Below are 21,774 nucleotides of genomic sequence, written 5' to 3'. Positions count from 1 at the left end.
TATATACATTTTATCACACTTAATAAAATTTTTGAAAAATTAATTGCCCTTCTACATTATTTACAAAAGTTAAAAAAAAAAAAAACCAACAACATAAAAAGATACCATTTACAATTACAACAAAAGTAAAAAGTATAGGGTGAACCTTGGACGCATGGAAAAACCCTTCACAAAACGCAAAACCGTAACACATCTCTAAATAAATCCTTTTGACTTTTCTGTATGTTTGAAAATCTTTATAACAAAATAAAATATTGACAATAAAACATAATGAAGTATGTTGGGAAATATTTAAGGAAATGGAATAAAGTATCTAATACATAAAAAGGAAAATACTCAGTTTACAAAACATTATGTAATATACCTTCTACTTTTATAGAAAAAAAATTGCATGGAAAAGTACCTGGACATAAAAATATTAGTATTTTTGCAGAAAAAGGAGGTTTGAGGGTGGAACTGTGCAAGCGAGTATGTTTCTTCCTTCTCTGAATTTAAATGATAATAAAGAAATGTTTTCGAGCATGTCGCACTTCCATAATGGAAAAACAGTTATCACACATGCTCAGCTCCAGCAGAAAAGAAAAAGGGAAAGAAAACATCTGGAAGGAAATACACCAGATGGCAACAGTGGCAATTTCTGGGAAGTGAGGTTACAAGGATTTAAATTTCTCCTTTTTTTTTTTTTTTTTGGTGCCTCTGCAGTTTATAATTCTTTCACGGTAACTTCGTATTATTTAGAAAGTATCTGAGAATTAAAAAAATTGATCTGCAAAAAACAGCACGTTCGGTTTAATGGAGTACTACATTGCCATTAACAGGACAATGTTTATGGGGCTCTAAGGCTTTCAGTCCCTGGGTGGTGCAGTTAAGTGCTCAGCTACTAACTGAAAGGTCAGCAGTTTGAACCCACCCAAAGGTGCCTTGGAAGAAAGTCCCGGCAATCTGCTTCTGAAAGGTCACAGCCATTGAAAACTCTAGGGAGCACAGTTATACTCTGAAACACATGGGGGCACCGTGAGTCAGAATCAACTCTGTGACAACTGGTGGTGGTGGAGGAGGCCTTTTTTTTTTTCCTCTTTGGCATCTGCTGTAGCCTCCGAACTGCTTCTCCAATTAAATGTTTGCAAACACAGAAAATAAAATCCGTGGGATTTCAAAGGAGATCAATTATATGACACGCAGTTCTACCTAGGGGCAGTGGTGGTTCAGTGGTAGACTTCTCGCCTTCCATGTGGGAGACACAAGTTTGGTTCCCAGCCAGTCAGTGCACCTCATGTGTGGCCACCGCCATCACCTGTGGCTTAGGGCGGCATCACTCCAATCTCTGCCTCCATCTTCACATGGCCGTCTTCTCTCTGTGCACCTTTGTGTCTCTTTTCCTCCTCTGATAAAGACACCAGTCATATTGGATTAGGGCCCATCCTAATGACCTCATCTTAACTGATGACGTCTTCGAAGACCTTATTTCCATACAAGGTCACCTCCACAGGTACAGAGGTAAACGGACTTCCACATAGCTTTCTGGGGGACACCATTCAACCTATAACAGTGTATCTCCTCCTGCGCTCTCTGCTCTGTGTATATATAACTTTTTGCCTTTCAAAAACAGAATTATAGCCAATGTTCCTTTTTCAAGTCAAACTAGAAATAGCTGTGCTTCTCTATTATAAAATAATACAGGCTGGATGGGAAAAAAAAAAAAAAATCCTACAAACCAAAAAAGTATAAAGGAAGGAAAATTACCCATCAGCATATGTCCCGGAGATAATTATTGTGAACATTTTTGGTATTTTCCTCTGGGCTTTGTTCTATGCTTGTATAAACGTGGATATACACTGTCAAGGAAATGGAGTCATGTTCCACACCCCTTCCCCTCAAGACGGGAGAAGTTTTCTGTCCTGATTACAAAATTATCAGGGTTCATTTTCAAAAGCTGTACAACAGAAAATATGAAGAAAGGGGTTCTTATTCATGATGCTGTTGATCAGCAAGATCACCTGCTAAGTTCTAGGTTCTGTTCATGTTCATAGCAGGTATGTTGCACGCACTGATTTATTCATTTGTTTTACAAATTGGGAGTCAAAACTGCTTTGAAATCTGCTTTTTTTCCCTTAATGCATTGGGGGTAATTTCCAGGTTACTAACCAGAACTCTAAGGAGGCCTGGTGGTGAGGTTGTTAGGCACTCAGCTGCTAACTGAAACGTCAGCGGTTCGAACCCACCAGCCACTCCACAGAAGAAATATGTGGCAGTCTGCTTCCATAAAGATTACAGCCTTGGAAACGCTATGGGACAGTTCTACCCTGTCGTACAGGTCACTGCGAGTTGGAATCAATTCAGTGGCGATGTTTTTTTGTTTGTTTGTTTATCTGGAACTCTACTGGGGTGTCTTAATCTGGGGACTGTGGATAGAACTGTGTTGTTGTTCTTAGCGGGGCTGAGTCAGCCACCCGACTCGTGCGACTCCATACACAACAGAACAAAACGCTGCCTGGTTCTCAGCCAGCCCCATGATTGGTTGTGGATCAGACTGCTGTAATCCATTGGGTTTTCACTACTGATTTTTGGAAACAGACCACCACGCCTTTCTTCCTAGTCTGGCGACTGGCATGAGACAGTGGTGGACTTCCCGGCCCACAGAGTGAGGCGGCTACAGTGGGTGTGCCAACCCATGGAGCAAGAGAGGTGAGCGCCTCCGGGCAGGAGGCTTCCTGGAGGCGTGGGGTGCCTCTGGGCACTTATCGGCAGAGCTAAAGAAAGAGCTGTAACACTTTCCCAAGCAGGGCAGTGGCCAGGTTGAGAGTGAGGACCCAGGCCGGAGCAGGGCCCAGCAGCAGAAACCTGTCTGCGGACATGACCGGAGAAGCTGTCCTGATTGAAGAACTTATCCTGGGCATTCCTGAACCTGAACTGTAACCTGTTACTTCCATAATAAACCTGTTCAGCATCATAGCAACACATAAGCCTGCAGTGACAGACGGGTGGTGGCTGTGCATGAGGTGCATTGGCCGGGACTCAAACCAGGGTCTCCTGCATGGAAGGCAAGAATTCTACCACGGAATCACCACTGCCTTCTGTTAAAGGTGGTTATCTTGGAAGGCTTAGGATGATGGGGGAACCTTCTCTTCCTCCTTGGCCATACTGGTGTTGTTCAAACTTGCAGCAGAGCTAACACTTATTATAATCAGCAAAACAGCACGAGATGTTATTTTGATACTCAGCAAAGGGTGGGGGCTCTGAGTGGCCCTGGGGTGGAGGCGGGCCTGGCTGGGGTGGGGGACGATCTCTGCGTGGGGGCAGGGAATGTAAGGGGGTGAGGCCTCATCTCAGGGGGTCAGGCAGGTGGCAGCAGGCCTGGTGGCAGTACCTGTGTTGTCGGGCATGGTGGCTTGATCTGTGTTCCGTTCTTTCTTCAGGACGATGTTGCCAAACTGGAGAACAGCCGAGACCATCCGCAGCATGGCTAAGGGTAAGCAAAGGGAGGGTTACACAGGGGGAGGCAGGGAGGGAGGAACAGGTGGAGCACCAGGCATTCCTGGGGCAGTGAAACCATTCTGCATGATACTGTAATGGTGTACACATGACATCATGCATTTGTCAAAACCCACAGGCCTGTACAACACAAAGAGCGAACCCCAGTGTGACCTATGAACTTTAGTTAATAATGTATCAGACCCAGAACTACCATATGACCCAGCAATCCCAATTCCAGGTATATACCCAGAAGTGAAAGCAGGAACACAAACAGAAACCTGTACAGCAATGTTCACTGCGGCATTTTTCACAATAGTCAAAAGGCGGAACCACCCAAGTGTCCATCAGCTGGTGAATGGATAAACCAAATGTGGTCCATACATACAATGGAATGAAGTGCTGATGGATGCCACAACATGGATGAACCCTGAAAACATCACGCTGAGTGAAATAAGTCAGTTGCCAAAGGGCAAATACTGTATGATCTTGCTTATGTGAGATTTGGCTGTTAACCAAAAGGTCAGCAGTTCAAGTCCACCAGGTGCTCCATGGAAACTCTATGGGGCCGTTCTACTCTGTCCTATAGGGTTGCTATGAGTCAGAATTGACTCAACAGCAACGGTTTTTTTTTTTTTTTTATGTGAAATAAGCAAATACATAGAAGCCAAAGAGTATTAGTGGTTACCAAGGGTGGGAGGGAGGTAAGGAAAAGGGGGAGTTTTTGCTTAGGGGGGCACTGAGTCTATGTTAATGGGTGCAGTGCAGTGAATTACTTAATATGGCCCGTCTAGCCATTTACAGTCTGGTGACTCCTGCAACATGACTGAGCGGGACTATGCAAATCAGGTGCTTGTGGCCCATCAAGGGGATTGAATAACCTGCTAATAATGAAAATAAGGTGCATGGAGCCCTTGTAGGGGTGGAACCACAGAAATAAGGTGTATAAAACCCTAACGAGGGCTTTGGTCAGTTTTTCCATCCCGCTAGGCTTAAAATGAGTCATCCCAGAGGCGGAGAGGGGGGACCTCTATACCATAAAGAAGAAGAGCCAGGAATGATGCATGTCCTTTGGACCTGGGTTCTTGTGCTGAGAACCTCCTAGACCCAGGAGACCGAGAGAGCTGCTAACACTGGAAATGGACACCAGAGACAGGGCAAGACAGCAAGAAGCAGCAGCAGAGAAATGGTGGCAGCAGAACCAGGCGACTGGCACGAGACAGTGGTGGACTTTCCAGCCCACAGAGTGAGGCGGCTACAGTGGGCGTGCCAACCCATGGAGCAAGAGAGGTGAGCGCCTCTGGGCAGGAGGCTTCCTGGAGGAGTGGGGTGCCTCTGGGCACTTATCGGCAGAGCTAAAGAAAGAGCTGTAACACTTTCCCAAGCAGGGCAGTGCCCAGGTTGAGAGTGAGGACCCAGGCCGGAGCAGGGCCCAGCAGCAGAGACCTGTCTGCGGACATGACCAGAGAAGAAGCTGTCTTGATTCAAGAACTTATCCTGGGCATTCCTGAATCTGAACTGTAATCTGTTACTTCCATAATAAACCCCATAATTGTGAGTACTATCTCTGAGTTCCGTGTGGCCACTGCAATGAATTATCGAACTCAGCAGAGAAGTAGAGTGGGAGTGATGGCTGGTGTCAGAATTGGTAAAAAGGTTGTGTCTGACCTCTACCTCATAACAATCAGCCTTGGGCTGATGATCTTGATTCCTTCTCCTCCCCCTGAAGTTAGACAAGTCTGACACCACCACGCCATTTTTATAATGGTGGTGGAATAATTTGGAAAAGGATAGCGAGAATGATTGCACAACTTGAAGAATGTAATCAATGTTATTGAATTGAACATGCAGAAATTGTTGAGATGACATGTTTTTTTATGTATATCTTCACCATAATAATATAAAAATAATAATGTATCAGTATTGGTTGACCAATTGTAACACATGTACCACACCAATGCAGGATGTTAATAATAGGGGTACATGGGAATTCTCTGTACTTTCTGCAAACCTAAAAGTGTCCTAGAAAATAGTTTGTTTAAAAAAGAAATTGGATTCCCAATTCACGATCTTAACGAGTTTCTTAAAAATTTAATTTAAAATGCTAAATCAAATTATTCCACCACCCCTCAGTTTAAAATTTATCAGTAACACCGGGCTGGCCTTAAGATATGTGAGCGGATCAATGAATGGTGGTCCCAATGCTATTCCCATAATCAGCTGCAAATCAGACTGCTGTGAGTCATAGGGTTTTTATCAGCTGATTTTTGGAAATAGATCAAAATAATTCTTGGTTATTTTGTATCTGAGATTTGCTTTATCACCATCTGATGTCTGTTCATGTTGTCTGTTTTATAAAGTGATGTATATAAGATTAAAGGGGATTTACAGAAATTAAGGAGAGAGGTAAGGAGCCCTGGTGGCACAATGGTTAAAACTCAGCTGCTAACCAAAAGGTCTGCGGTTTGAACCCACCAGCGGCTCCGCAGGAGAAAGACCTGATGATCTGCTTCCACAAAGATTACAGCGTAGCAAATCCTATGTGGCATTTCTACGCTGTCACTTGGGATTGCTATGAGTGAGAATCAACTTGATAGCACACACAACAAGGGCATGGTGACTTATAGTGATATGGGAAGACTTCTAAAATATTGAGTGAAAATGTGAAGTGCAGAAGGGTGTGTATGACATGCCATTACCTGTATTAAAAAGGGAGGGAACATTTACATTTTGTAAGCAGGCAGTGCTGCCCCCTAAAGTCTGATTTGGGAACTTGTAGGGAGGGAGACGGGTTGTCACATTGTAAGTGGGCAATGCTGCAGCCCTGAGCCCTTCGTACAAGTTTAGCTGCCCTGGTGGCGCAGTGGTTCAGCATTTGGCTGTGAACTGAAAGGTCAACAGTTCAAATCCACCAGCTCCTCTGCAGGAGAAAGATGTGGCAGTCTGCCTCATAAAGATTACAGCCTTGGAAACCCCATGCAGCAGTTCTACTCTGTTTTATAGGGTCGCAATGAGTCAGAATCAGCTCAACAACAGGTTTGGTTTGGCTTTGAGAGTAATTCCCACCTGTTTTACATATAAACACAAAGTGTTTTGTGGTTGGTTTCATACACAGTGAATTTTCTGGGAGGGCAGCCACCGTGTAATCCAAGGGAAGACTGTCTTTGGTTTTGTTCTGAACTTTATCAAGATTTGGTCACCATTTCAGAACAATCTCATCTTTGACAGCAAAGCTGTGTGTGGGATTTGAGTCAAGACATAGCATGCTTTCTTTAGGCTGTGTTTGTATTTGTTGCTGTCGTGGTGATGTTATGCATCAGTGCAAGCACCCAGCTACCTCATCAACTGTTCATTCTAGAACACTTTTCCCTATTTACAGATTGAAATCTATCTTGGTTTATTTTTACTTACTCTGTGCCAGGCCCTGTTCTAAACACTTTACAAAAACGAAGTCACTTAATCTTTATAGTGACTCAATGAGGCAGGTCTTGCTCTTACCCCCGTTTTACAGATGAGGAAACTGAGGCACATACAGGTAATTAACTCGCCCAGGATCACCCAGTGGTAAGCAGCAGAGCTGGGATTCAAACTCGGTCAGTCTGACTCCACAGTCTGTGCTCTTAATTTCTCTTCTCTCCCTTTCCCCTCTTTTTAGTATAAAATTTTAATGTAAACACGTACAAATAAAACACATACAGAAAAGTGTACAAATCATACACATCCAGCTCAATGAATTTTTACAAGTAAACACACTCGTGGAACCAGCCCTTCAAAAGCCCCCTCCTGGCCACCTCATTGAACATGGATGAATTTCACAAACACAATGGTCAGTGAGAGAAGCCAGCATAAAAACGAACACACTGGATGATTCTATTTATACAACAGAACAGGTTAAATGATGCCAGGCTGTTCGAAGGCAGGTGAATGGTTACATTCGGGGGTGTTGGTGATGGAAAGGGGCACGAGGGGGGGTCTAGGTGCTGGGTACATGGGGTTCACTTGCAAAAATTCCCTAAGCTGGTGCTTAGGAGCCATGTGCACTTTGGGGTGTGTATTCTACACTTCAATAGACGGTTTACTTCTCAAAAGGCGGTGGGGAGGGGCACAACATCGCTTCTGGAATACTCCTGCCAAAAATGTGTAACCTGAATCTAATCGGGAGGAAACACACCCAAACTGAGACAAAACAACTGGTCTGTAATCGTCAAAGGTGTCAAAGTCACAGACACTAAAGAAAGACTGAGGAACTGTTCCAGACTGAACGAGACTAGAGAGACGTGATGACTGAATGAGACAGGTGATCCTGGATGAGGGGAGAGTGTTTGTGAGTGTGTACGGGTAGTGTGTGTGTGTATGGGTTGAGTGTGTGGGTGTGGGTGAATGTGAAAGTGTGTGTGCGTGTGAGTGCGTGCTTCTGTGTATATGAGTGTGTGAGACTGTGAGTTGTCTGTATGTGTATGTGTGCGAGCTTGTGTGAGAGTGAGTGTGTGTGTATGAGTGTGAGCTTGTGTGTGTGACTGTGTTTGTGAGTTGTGAGTGTCTGCTTGGGTGTGAGTGTGAGTAATTTAAAAGCTTTTTTTCTATAAAGGACATTTATTGGGAAAACTGTCCTGAAGTCTGTAGATAATACAGTCAAATCTGCGAAAGTTGGAACCTGTGTAAGGCGGAAACCTGTCAGAGAAGGAAAACGCCAACATTTTCCTAATAGAGAGCAATAGAACAAGCCAGTCCCATCGAGTTCCGGCTCTCACAGGTTTCCCGGTAGTACTGTGCCAACATTAATTGCTTAAGAGAATGTTCTTAGGAAACTGACATTTTCAGGGGTGTGTGAGTGTGTGAGAATGTGTGCACATAATTAAAAATTTTTTTTGCTATCAAGGACATTACCGGAACAACTGTCCTCAGGTCTGGGGAGCTTGGGGTGGGGACTGACAAAGCCATGGGTGGGGCTTTAAGAGTGCAGGGGTAGGGCCTGGTGAGCCAGGGGTGGGGCCTTGAGGGGGAGGGCCCTGGCTGGCAAACTAGGGGTGGGGCCTTGAGAGTGCAGGGACGATGCCTAGCAGAGCCCTGGGCGGTCCAGGTGGATGGGTATAGTCAAGAACCTAGGAATGCTGGGAGGTTTCAGGGAGAGCAGGCCACCTCCCCACCAGTCCTGGGCCTTGAGGCCTCTCCTGGGCTGAGGTGCTTGGAGAACTAGGGGCTGGCATGCAGAGTGGCCTCTCCAGACAGGACATTCCAATGAGTCTGAACAGGGGTGGGGGATGGGCAGTGAGCAAGGGGACTCCCAGTGGCCGCTTCCCACAATGCCTTCGGCTAACCCCCATTACAGCACACAACCCCACAGACTGCAGCTCTGTCTCCACGTCTGATCTTCATGTTTGTCTCCTCCATCAAGCTGGGCGTTCCGCTAAGGCAAGGCTTGTGCCTCACTCAAATATATCCCCAGCATTTCCTAGGACAGGAGGCGATCTGGGAGAAATGTTTCTCAACGTGTGTTCCAAGGAACCCCAGCCTTGACAAGAGGGTTCCACTGCCACACACTGTGGCAACCGCTGTGTATTCCAGCTCCTCTCTCTGCTGGGGGTAGTATTATAAAGGTTCTGCGAGCTCCTGTGGGAAGCTGTGGAACCCAGCATTTCCCAAAATGTAGGTGAACAGGGAAAGCTGTCTATGCCCCCAGAGTAATGCCTGTTAACATGCTTACTTTGGGAACCACTGATATAGGGCCAATACAACTATCACCCCACCACCTGTCTATTGGTTTGTCATACTGTGGTGGCTTGTGTGTTGCTATGATGTTGAAAGCTATGCCACCAGTATTTCAAATACCAGCAGGTCACCCATGGTAGATAGGTTTTAGCAGAGCTTCAGACTAAGACAGACTGGGAAGAAAGGTCTGGAGATCTACTTCAGAAAGTTAGCCAGTGAAAACTCTCTGAATCACAACAGAATTTTGTGTAATATAGTGCTGGAAGGCGAGCCCAAACACATCAACAATTATGAAGTCGGCACAGGACCACACAACATTTTGTTCTGTTATACATGAGGTCGGAGCTGATTCAACAGCAGCTACCAATTAGTACCACAGCATTCCTCGGTAGGACAAGGTCACCAGAAACAAGAGTTACAGAACTAAACCCCAGCCTACTGACCCAGATGCTCTGGGGACGGAGGCCCCGCGCCTGCACTGTGTATGTGCGTGTGTAGTTTGTTCTTTAATTTTATTGTGATAAAATATATATAAGAAGTTCCCTGGGTGGCGCAAACGGTTAAGCACTTGATTACTAGTCCAAAGATTGGTGTTCAAATCCACCCAGAGGCGCCTCGGAAGAAAGGCTTGGCGATCTGCTTCCGAAACGTCACGGCCTTAAAAACCCTGTGGAGCCCCATTCTACTCTGCACATGTGGGGTCGCAAGGAGTCTGAATCGACTCGACAGCAACTAATCATGACAACAAGACATGTAGAACATGACATTTGCCATTTTAACCATTTTTTTCATACAATTCAGTGACATTAATTACATTCACAATGTTATGCAACCATCTCCACTATCTATTTACAAAACTTTTTCATCACCCACAACAGAAACTCAGTACACCTTAAGCATTAACTCCCTGTTGTCTCTCTCCCCAACTCAATAACCTCTAATGTTTCTGTCTCTATGCATTTGCCTATTCTAGAGAATTCATATAAGTAGTGTTATGGATTGAACTGTGTCCCCCCAAAATTATGTGTTGTAAATCCTAACCCCTACACTTGTAGATGCAATGCCATTTGGGAATAGGGGTTTGTTTGTTATTTTTATGAAGTCAGATCAGTATAGGGTATGTCTTAAACCAATCACTTTGAGATAAATAAAAGAGCAGACTAGGCACAGAAGCAAATAAGTGCAAACAGGGGGAAAGATAGATGGAACACCAAGAAGAACTCTAGAGAAGCTGAGACAAGGATTTTCACCCAGAGCGGACAGAGACAGCCTTCCCCTAGAGCCAGCGCCCTGAAATTGGACTTCTAGCCTCCTGAACTGTGAGAAAATCAATTTTCTGTTCTTTAAAGCCACCCATGTGTGGTATTTCTGTTACAGCAGCACTAGGAAAATAAGTGGGATCTGATTTCTTTTTACGAGAACTTCCAAACGAAGAAGAGAGTACTGCAAACCACCCAGGCACTCAAACCCCAGCTTCGGCAATCTTTGGCCACACTTACTCTCCCATTCCCTGCCTGCCGCCTTCTTGTTTACTTTCGTAAGTTTTTGCTAGAATATTGCAAAGCAAACCCTCACCATGATGTCATTTCACCCAGAAAACCTTCACTCAGTTTGCATCTCAAAGGATAAATAAATAAGGGCATGTTCTTATACAACCACAACGCCACCATCACCTCTAACAAACTTGACGATAATTTCTAAACATCAGCTGAGACCTGGTCCAGACTCAAGTTCCTCCAATGGTCTTTCAAATGTCCTTTGGAACCTGCATTTGTGCCAAGCACCCGGGTGAATGTAATGCCCTAAGGAGTCGGCAGAGCCCTGGTGGTGCAGTAGTTAAGCACTACGCTTGCTAACCAAAAGGTCGGCAGTTCAAATCCACCAGCTGCTCCTTGGAAATCCTATGGGGCAGTTCTAGTCTGTCTTAGAGGGTTGCTATAGGGTCGCTATGGGTTGGAATCGACTTGACGGCAACGGGTTTGGTTTTAGGAGTCGGCAGGTATCTCTCACTGCTGACTTCAGACCAGGTGATCACAAGCAAGTCCGGGCCTGTGGAGGTGCAGGGCTGGCCATACTGGGTCCTATCCTCACCTGAGAGGCTGGTGCACCTCCCTGCTTCCCAGGCTACCTCTGCTCAACCTCTCAATGGGGCATTTATGGCGCCAAGGGCAGGCGGGCAAAGACAGGGAGTGGGGAGGGGGATGGAGGTTCTGCCTCAAGTGGCCCCAAATGCTCTCTCTGCCCTGGGTTACCTGTGGGTGACCCAGATGCACCACCTGCCTCTCTGGGAATGAATCAGGGGCTGATTTTGGAATCAGGCCTTGTTCAACCACATCTCTGCCTCCTTTTAAGTTGGGGGGAGTCCTAGGGCAGGACAACCCATCTCCCTGAGCCTCTGTCTCCTCTTTTGTCAAAAAGAAGAATGCGTGGAAAAAGGACTAACTCCACTCCCTGTGGGAGCTTTGGTGGCACAACAGTTAAGCTGCTAACCGAAAGGCTGGTGACTTAAACCCACCCAGAGGCTCTGCAGAGAAAGACCTGCCGATCTGCTTCGATAAAGATGACAGCCTAGAAAACCCTAGGGGCAGTTCTACTGTCACACGGGGTCACTACGAGTCAGAATCGACTCAACAGCACCTAACAACAACAATAACCACTCCTGGTAAGCAAAACACACACACACACACAAACTAACATGAAATCCCATCTACCTACCATGCCAGCAAAAGAAAAAAAGCATAAAACCACCGTTGCTGGATGGATGTGGAGAAATGGGCACTTCAGGTACTTGGATGGTAGAACTAGAAATTAGTACCTTCCGATAGAGTTCCTGGGTGGTGCAAAGTTTACCATGTTCAGCTGCTAACCAAAAGGTTGGAGGTTTGAATCCACTCAGAGGTGCCTCAGAAGAAAGGCCTAGCAATCTACTTCTGAAACATGAGCTATTGAAAACCCTATGGAGCACAGTTCTACTTTGACACACACAGGGTCGCCAGGAGTCGGAATTGACTGGACAGCAACTGGTTTGGGTTTTTTATTTTGTTTTGTTTTGAGTCCCTGGGTGGTGCAGACAGTTAAGATGCTCGGCTGCTACCTGAAAGGTTGGAGGTTCAAGTCCATCCAGAGGTGCCTCGGAAGAAAGGCCTGGTGATATACTTCTCAAACATCAGCCATTAAAAACCCCGTGGAGCGCAGTTCTACTCTGAAACACATGGGGTCACCACAGGTAGGAAGCTGCTGTCTGTGCCTCTGGGAGGGTTAAGTGAGATTGCTATGAGTTGGAATCAACTCGATGGCAACTGGTTTGTTTTTTTTGGTTAAGCGTGTGTACAGGAGCCAGGAGCGACCTAAGCCCAGGCTGTGAGGTCTAGTCCTCCAGGGCTGCTGCAATTTGAATTTGTTTGCACATTTGAATCAGGCTGTCCAGTGAGGTGAGGAGAGTGGAGACGCGCAGGCTAGGGAGTTGCACAACCGTGTGGTTGGGAAATCTGGCCAGGGCAGCAGAGGGAGGAGGCCTGAGACCCTGTGTCAATACGCCCAATGCAGCGGGCTGCGTGCAGCCTGGGAGACCACGAGGCTGGCCTTCTCTGGACCATCTCCAGCCCTCCCAACTCACCCCAGGAGCTGCCTCCTGCAATGCTAGAGATCTGAGAATAAGACCCGCCCAGCCCCAGCTCAGCCCTGAAAACTACCTAAGGGTCTGCCTTTTTAAAAAAAATCTGAATTCATCCCCCAAATGTTACGTAGCTACAAAAAAAAGATGGAGGTCCATTTGTGGTTGCTGTTAGCTGCCGTTGAGTTAGCCCCCATGCATGGCAACCCTGTGTGTTATAGAGTAGAACTGCTCCACAGCGTTTTCATGGCTATGAAAATTTACGGAAGCAGATCACCAGGCCTTTCTTCTGCAGTGTCACCGGGTGGGTTCGAACTGCCAATCTTTCAGTTGGTTGCTGAGTACAAACCATTTGTGCCACGCAGGGAGACCTTGAGGTATACGTAGAGAGAAAGGGGTGTCCATCTACACATGTAGAAACACATCTACAGTCAAGATACTCTGTTTGGTGGAAAAGATGAAACACGGTGAGGGGTTGGGGGATGACCTGAGTATTTAACCTCAGTGTGGCCCAGTCCAGACCAACCTGGGCACCCAGGCCAGGGTCCTGGGTCTTCTCTGGACCCTTGGCCCAGCATCCTCCCCAGCCTCTGGGCCTCTAGGCTTCCACTCCAGTCTGTCCCCAGCAAGGCCCCAGAGGGGTCTTTCTGCTCCCAGAGCTGGCCCTGCGCCTTCTCTGTTCACAGTCCTTCTGTAGCTCCCCTGTACTTCCAGAAGAAAATCTTGGCGCTCTACCTGCAACTCAAGCCTTGCTCCTGAGTCCCAGGCCTATGCCTGCCTCATGTCTTCACTGAGCTCAGCATCTTCCTCCAAACCCACTCCCCACCCCCGGCTCCTCATCTCAGTGACCATCCTACCTTCCACCAGGCACCAAACTCCCCTCCATTCCCCCTCACAGCCCATCCTCAGCCTCAGCCTTTCCTGCCTGCACCCTTGCCTCAGCCTCCTCCCAGCCTCCAATCTATCAGCCACACAGTCCGAGAGCTGGCCCTGCCCCCTACCCCGCTCACAGCCCTCCATGGCTCCCTAGCGTTCCCAGGACAAAGTCTCAGCCTAATGTTCCAGGTACTGAGTGGTCTGGCCCTCCCACCTCTGTAGCCCTATCTCCTTAATTCCCTCAGCCACACACAAGACTGAATTCACTTGAGAAGTTTCAGCTCCTCAAATATGCCATGTCCTCACCTGCCTACCAGAATTTGCACAGGCTGTTCCCTCTGCCTGGAATGTTCTTCCCTTTATATCTTTACTGCTCACCCCCTCACCTCCTCTAGGCCTTTGCATAGCATGTTCCCTCTGCCTGGAATGCTGTTCTCTCTATATCTCCAGTGCTCACTTTCTTACCTCCTCCAGGCCTTTAGACCAGGCTGTTCCCTCTGCCTGGAATGCTGTTCCTTCTATATCTCCAGAGCTCACTCCCCAACTTCCCTCAGGTCTTTGCTCAAATGTCACCATCTCAGTGTGCCCTTCCCTTATACCCTAACTTAAAATTGAATCCCCCTCATTCCTCCATTCCCTGTTTTTTCTCCATGGCGTTCATCACCTTCAATATACTCTATAATTTCCTTGAATATCTTGTTGCTGTTTATCGTTCGTGTTAGTCTCCCCGAAGCAGGGATGTTTGTCAATCTTGATTCCCAACATGGCCCTTGTGACTTGTATACAGTAGGTCAGGTCCTCAATAAACACACGAGCAAATACACTGAGGAATGAATGACCCATGCCAGATCTCCAGCCTGCCCATGTGGTGCAGCACCCCCACCCCTCCACAGGGGTACTCTGGGCCTGGGGCTCACTCACAGGTGATTTCTTCATGGGTGAATCCCAGGACCCGCAGGGACTCCAGCGTCTCCTGGAAGAGCTCCCGCTCCTGGCCAGAAGAGGACGATGGCCCATTGGTCAGGAAACGGTAGTGGGAAGATGGCTCCAGGAGGAGGTCGGCTGCAGGGAGTAAGGAGCAGAGGCAAGGTCAAGCAGTGGAATTAGACTCATTTCTCAGCTTCTTCGACTGTGAGTGGGTGACTTTAGGATGAACGACATTGCCCACTGAGACCCTTGGTCTCTTCTTCAGTCAAATTGATGAAGATCCTTATGTCACATGATGGATGAGAAGGGCCGGGCATGGAGTAGGTGCTTAGCACATATTACATAATTCCTCTTTCCCCCTTCCCTAGAGGGTCTCAATCATGGAATTGCCCAGAGCAGGCAGGAGCGATCCAGTCGGCAGGAGCAATGGGGCTGCAGGAGCTCAAGCCAGCAGAAGTCATGGGGTAGCAAGGACCACAGTCAGAGACACGTGGTCTCAGAAGCCACAGGGGTTGGGAACTGGGGTAAGGAGGAGCCATGCGGCCACAGGAGCCTAGGAGGCCACCAGACATAAGACAAAGTGGCTGCAAGGCCACAGGGTGGCAAAAGCTATGGGCTGAAAAGAGCCAGAATAAGTAAGAAGGAACCAGCCAGCAGTGGGGACCCCTACAAACAAGAGCTTTGGGCATTTCCGCAGCCAGAGGGCAGAAGGAACATGAGACAGGGAGACAGGAAGAACCTCAGGCAAAAGCTGTGGCCCAGAGGGGTCAAAAGAGGCAGGAGCCGGAGTCGGGGGAACCCTAAGGCAGCAGGTGCTGAAAAGCAACACAAACCAGAATAGGAGCCACGAGGCAGCAGTAGCCACCGCAAAGCTGGAGTCAGGGTGCAGCACAGCTGGAGGAGGTGGAAGCCACAGGGTGGAGGAGCCACAGCAGACGGGAGCCCCGGAGCTTCAGAAGCCAGCGCAAGCAGAAGCCACAGGGACTTGTGGGCAGAAGCAGGAGCCAGGAGGCAGCAGGAGCCATGTGGCCAGCGTGAGCGAGAGGAAGGAAAGGGCTGGCGCCAGAGGGCAACAGAGTCTGTCGAGAAGCATGGGCTGGGAGTGGGAGAATCCACTACACACTGGGATCCAACACGTGGCAGGACCCACCAGGCTGCAGAATCCAGCCCATGCATGTGGCAGGCCCTGCCCTGTGCGCACAGCAGGACTTAGCATGCCCAGACGCCAGGACACACTACACAGCAAGAGCTTAGTGCTTAACAATTGTGAATGCCTCCCACTTTCTTCCCAGGACGCAGGGGGCCCCCACGTAACTCCCACCCGCTCCCACGCAAGCAGGGAAGACGCGGGACACTGACCCCGGAGCTGCTCCCCGGCGCCCCCCAGCAACTGGTAGAAGATGTGGAAGCTGCACTCGTCCTTGGCCTGGCGAATGGCCCGCGACTTCTCCAGCAAGTCTGGGTAGAGGCGAGTCAAGGTGCCAAAGGGGAGAAGAGGGAGACCCCACCAGCCCCCGAACCTGCCCTTGTCATTCCCCCTTCTCTCCCAAGAAGCAGTGGCATTGGAACCCAGGCCAATGGGTTTGTCACTAACTGGATGAGCGTCCTTGGGCATGCCATATAAGCACTTGTGCCTCAGTTTCATCACCTATAAAATGAGCTTGATAATAACACCCCTCATAAAGGCCGGAGTCCTTGGGTGGTGCAAACGGTTAACATGCTTGGCTGCTAATCGAAAGGTTGGAGGTTTGAGTCCAGTCAGGTGCCTCGGAAGAAAGTCCTGGCAATCTACTTCCAAAAAACCAGCACCTGAACCCTCTGGAGCATAGTTCTACTCTGACACACATAGGATTGCTGTGAATTGGAGTTGACTCAATGGCAAATGGTTTTTGTGGTGAGTATGGCTATATGCTGAGTCCTGTGAGTCCTCCTAGTGAATCACTGAACCTGGGAGTGGTCTTGAGGACCCCCAGTTCACCACCCCATAGCAAGGCCTTTTTATAAAAACAGCGGAAGCCCCCGCTCTTGTCCACCATGTGGAAAAGCTGCATCTGTGCTGTCCTGAGCTCCTGAGTGGCAGGACAACGTGACCCCCTCTGAGCAGTCGGGTGACGTCAAGGGTCCCTGCACATGGGATCCCCAGAGCACCCTCCTTGGCTCCTGCCCTGCTTTTCCCAGGTGCTTTTGGGGCTGGGAGAGGATACAGGTCTCGATGTTGGCGCCCACGATGTACCCAGCAACATCAAAGTTGATGCGAATGAATTTTCCCTGAGAGAATAGGGGTGGGGAGGCTGTGGCTCAGGGTCTTCTTCCTGCTGCTGATATGAAGAGCACCCCAAACCCCACGCCCATCCCTCCCAGAGCCAGGAGGTGCCCCTCGACTTTCTCCAGTAGAGACTTGAACCCCACTCCAATGGTGAGGTCCCCAGTGAGGAGATCCGGCTCCCAGCCCTGTCCTCCCTCAACAGACCCACACATTTTGCCTCCCCATCCCCTCTACATGCCCAGCCCATCTCTGAGACACACAGCCAGGCCCTGCCCTGCCCTGCCCCAGCACTCACAAATCGAGAAGAGTTATCATTCTTCACTGTCTTGGCGTTGCCAAAGGCCTCCAGGATGGGATTGGCTTGAAGGAGCTGCCGCTCCAGCTCACCCTGCCAGGGTGTGGGATATGGTGTATCAGTGAGAATCGGGGCTAGTCCATCTTGGGGCGGGGGGTGGGGGCACGGGGTGGGTGTTTATAGCTGCCTGAGCATCTGCATGTAAGAGGCCTTGTGTGTTCTGGGTGTGCCCATTTCCCTGCATCCAGGTCTTGCCCACCCATCTATTGTGAGGCATACAAGGAAACATCTCCAAACATATTATTGAGTGGAAAAACAAAACAAGTTACAGAACAATTTTGCAACAATGCTGTGATCTCATTATTAAAAAAAAAATTAAGAAAAAACACCACAGAACAAGACTCTTAATTCTACAGATATATACATGTTTGTAAATGTACAGAAAAAGGTCTGCAAGGATATGCACCAAACTGTCAACAGTGTAAACCACTCTAAGATAGGGGGGACTGAGAGGAGGAAGAGGAATTTCACTGTATTTGACTTTTTGTTATTACCATGAGTATGTACTCACTTAATACTTTGGAATGCTTGACTAGGAGTGAGGCAGGAGCCACAGGTGGGTTCTAAGCAGAGGAGGGATGGGATCTACTTTCCTGTTAACAGGAATTGCTCAATAAATGCTCTCCCTTTCCCAACTGAGGAGCCCCAAAAGTGTATTACAGGTAGTCTCCAACTTACGATGATGTTCCATTCTGACAACTACTCCGTCGTTAAGTCAGTTCTGACATAAGTCAAATACCTCATTTTTATTTTTTATTTTTTTTTAGTTTTCATTATTATTGCCTTTTATTATCAGTATCTTTATAAATTTGATCTTTGTCTTTGGAAGTTGGAAACATGACATCTGAGAATGATAACATCAGCAAATTATGCACTGCAACATTGTATGTAGTACATATCACTAATGACAAAATGTACAAAAAATAAAAAGATCAGTTGTAGGTAGTTTGTTGTAACTCAAATACGTCATAAATCGAGGACTACCTGTATTCAGTTGCTCAACTCATTTATTCAATACATATGTCTTTATCCTCTCAGTGCCTGGCAAAGAGGCCCAACACATAGTAGGTGCATAAACAGCAATCCCCTTGCCTCCTTCCTAAGCAGGTTCTCAAGGGCATTGAGCAATTTCTTTCAATTCCTTGTGAGCCATCAGAGCCTAGCCTGGGCCAGACACCCAGTAGGTCTGCAATAAATGGCTGTGTGGGTCTCCGGGTTGTGTGACTGCACAGGATCTGTGAGCCCTGTCTACGTGCACTTAGTAGGTTAGCAATAAATGGTAGTTTTTGGTCTCTGAGTTGTTTAATGCTGCTATCTGTGGGCCAATCGACATGCACACAGTAGGGCTGCCATGAGTGGCAGTGTGGGCACAGGTTGCACACACACAGTAGAACTGCAATAAATGGCAGCACGGGTCTAGGCTGTGTACTCCTAATAGGACCCTCACATGTGGCAGTGTGGGCCCAGGCTGTACATACAGTAAGACCACCATAAACGGTAGTGTGGGCCCAGGCTGCATGCACACAATAGGACCACCACACATGGCAGTGTGAGTCCAGGCTGCATGCATACAGTAGGGCTGCCATAAATGGCAGTGTGGGTCCAAGGCTGCCATAAATGGCAGCGTGGGTCCAAGCTGCATGCACACAATAGGGCCACCATAAATGTCAGTGCAGCTCCAGGCTTTGTGCACACAGTAGGACCACCACACGTGGCAGTGTAGGTCCAGGCTGTATACACTCATAGGATCACCACAAGCAGTAGTGTGGGTCCCTGGCAGGTGTGACTGCTGGTGCCTTGAGCTTGTCTACCAGGAAGACACTGGGTGGGGATGAGGATAGGCGGGCAATACCCCAGGTGATTCCCTGCTACTCACATAAGATATGGTGCTGGCGGAGGCCTGAGGAAGTCACAGGACACGAGACATGGACCAGGACACGGCACATGGAACGTGGACAGACACACAGGTGAACCGGAGGTCTTGGGTGGTGAGGGGGTAGGAGGTAGAAGGGCTGGGAAAATGGGGAGTGTGGAGCGGGGTAGATGGCTGGACTGCCTAGGTTTGACTCCTCCTCCACCTCTGATAACAGATTCAACCCACCGGAGCCTCAGTTGCTCAGATTAACACAGGAAAACACCACCATCCACCTGCCCCGAGTGTTAAGTAAGTTAATATAAGCAAAGGATCTACAACGGCGGGGAGCATTATATAAGCAGTTTGCTTATAAAACAAACCCAGGCGTTGCAGATGCCTGAGATCAGGCCTGACACAGAGTAGGTGCTCAAGAAATTAAGCACCTACTGTGTGCCAGGCGAGGAGCACTGGTGGTGCAGTGGTTAAGCACTCGGCTGCTAACTGAAAAGTCAGCAGTTCGAAAACACCAGCAGCTCCATGGGAGGAAAGAGCTGGTGATTTGCTCCCATCAGGATTACCCTATGGGGCAACTCTGCTCTGTCCTTTGGGGTTGCTATGAGTGGGAATCGACTTGACAGCAATCAGTTTGTTTTTTGTTTTTTTTAATCAGTAATTAAGTGCTCAGCTTCTAACTGAAGGGTTGGCGGTTGGAACCCACCCAGCGTCTTGGAGGGAGAAAAGACCTGGCAATCTGCTCCTGTAAAGATTCAAACCAAAACAAAACCCATTGCCATCAAGTCAATTCTGATTCATAGTGACCTAAAGGACAGAGTAGAACTGCCCCATAGGGTTTCCGCGGCTGTAATGTTTATGGAAACAGACTACCACATCTTTCTCCCGAGGAGCAGCTGGTGGGTTCAAACTGCCGACCTTTTGGTTAGCAGCCGAGTGCTTAACCACTGTGCCACCAGGGCTCTTTCTGTAAAGATTACAGCCTTGGAAACCCTATGGGGCAGTTCTACTCTGTCCTGTGGGGTTGCTATGAGTCGGGATTGACTCAACAACACACAACAACGTGCCAGGCACTGTGCCAAGTACCGGTGAAGGCAAGAATTGGCCCTTGCTTCTCTGTATCCACCTGCCTCTGCTCCCAGTGCTATGCCAGATGCATAGTAGGTGCCCAGATGGGCAGCCAGGAGGAGGCCCCACACCAGCTGTGGCCCTCTGAGAGGGAGGCAGAAAATTATTGGGGGGCAATGCAGGGCTTGAGGGTACCCCAAAGCTGCACACACACAGTAGGCCCACCATAAGTGGCAGTTGTGGGTCCCTGACAGGTGTGACCACTGGTGCTTTAGGAAGACAATGGGCTAGCGGGTAGGGGATGGCATGGGGGGTAGGGGCGAGACTCCACTTACGGGGACGCCTGGCTCCTTCCGGCCCTTCGGGGATGAAGCCACGTGGGCAAGGTACTGGATGACCTTCTTGGTGTTTTCTGTCTTCCCGGCTCCAGACTCCCCGCTATGGGGAGACAAGGGGAAGCACAGGGGGTCAGCAATGAAGCCAGAGAAGCCCTCCCCAACCCGCTCATTCCAGAGCCATGCCCAGCTGGCTCCCTCCAGCCCCCTCCTCCTCCAGGAAGTCCTCCTGGATTACTCACGTGCACAGAATGGACTGATCCTCACGATCTGTAAGGGACAGAAGGGGAGGAGGCATGTCACTTTAAGTGGAGAGGGTCTCTTCAGCAGGACCCTGGGGCCACCCCCTTTTCAAAATCATTCCTGAGGGGTAAGGAAAAACTTGGGTTTGGGTGCATGACACCCCTGGATTCTAAGGCCCTGCCCTGGCTCGGCCTCTTTCTTGCTGTGTGATCTTGGGAAAGCAGCTGTGTCTCTGAGCCTTAGCTGCCTCTCCGCCTCGCTGTGTGCCCTTGGGCCAGTCTCTGAGTTGCTCTGTGCCTAGGTTTCCCCATCTGAAAAATGGGGCTCAAAACAGCCCCTCCCTCACAGGGCTGTTGTCAGAACTCAGAGAGAACGTTCTATAAGATGGGGGCAATAAACCCCAATGGAATTAAATACAGTAGTCCTCCCTTATTTGTGGTTTTGCTTTCCCGTGGTTTCAGTTAGCTGTGGTCAACCACGGTCTGTAGTACTTGTGTTCAAGTAATCCTTATGTGATTTAATAATGCCCCAAAGTGGAAGAGTAGCAATGCTGGCAATTCAGATATGCCAGAGAGAAGCCATAAAGTGCCTCTGTTTTATTATTAGTTATTGTTGTTAATCTCTTACTGTGCCTAATTTGTAAATTCAACTTTATTGTAGGTATGTACATAAAGGAAAAAACATAGAATATATAGGGTTCAGTACTATCCGCGGTTTCAGGCATCCACTGGGGGTCTTGGAATGTATTCCTCGCAGATAAGGAGGGACTACCGTAATCCATTCAACAAACCTCAATCTGAGCCCCTGTTGTGAGTCACTCTGTGCTGGACATGTGAGGCTCAAAGACACAAGAGGGAGGTCTTGGGCCCAAGGTTCAGTCCCTGGTACAAAACAAGCTCATAAAATGGGAGTGATAAGACCGGTGGCCTGCTGGTGGGTCATCTGCTCAACTTGAGGGCAGAGAGCACGGCTAGGTCCCCAACATCTACCTAGCGCCCAGCCCTGGGCGAGATACAACCATTCAACAAATGCATGCTGACCACC

General features: G+C 48.4%; 1 protein-coding gene across 1 annotated transcript in view; it reads right to left on the bottom strand.

Annotated features, from left to right (window-relative positions):
• The window catches only part of MYH14 (myosin heavy chain 14), a 115,620-nt gene that overhangs the window by 50,120 nt on the left and 43,726 nt on the right, over positions 1 to 21,774 (bottom strand). Inside the window, exons 4-11 of the mRNA XM_004381844.2 lie at positions 20,730 to 20,757; positions 20,488 to 20,590; positions 19,094 to 19,117; positions 17,158 to 17,250; positions 16,801 to 16,864; positions 15,956 to 16,054; positions 14,591 to 14,731; positions 3,368 to 3,463 (exon numbers count right to left, since the gene is read on the bottom strand). Coding sequence (XP_004381901.1) covers positions 3,368 to 3,463; positions 14,591 to 14,731; positions 15,956 to 16,054; positions 16,801 to 16,864; positions 17,158 to 17,250; positions 19,094 to 19,117; positions 20,488 to 20,590; positions 20,730 to 20,757 — 648 coding nt within the window. The remainder of the gene's footprint in view (positions 1 to 3,367; positions 3,464 to 14,590; positions 14,732 to 15,955; positions 16,055 to 16,800; positions 16,865 to 17,157; positions 17,251 to 19,093; positions 19,118 to 20,487; positions 20,591 to 20,729; positions 20,758 to 21,774) is intronic.

This window comes from Trichechus manatus, unplaced genomic scaffold (genome assembly GCF_000243295.1).
Source record: "Trichechus manatus latirostris isolate Lorelei unplaced genomic scaffold, TriManLat1.0 scaffold00087, whole genome shotgun sequence".
In the NCBI taxonomy this organism is placed as follows: domain Eukaryota; kingdom Metazoa; phylum Chordata; class Mammalia; order Sirenia; family Trichechidae; genus Trichechus; species Trichechus manatus.
This window is presented reverse-complemented; position numbering and strand designations above follow the sequence as displayed.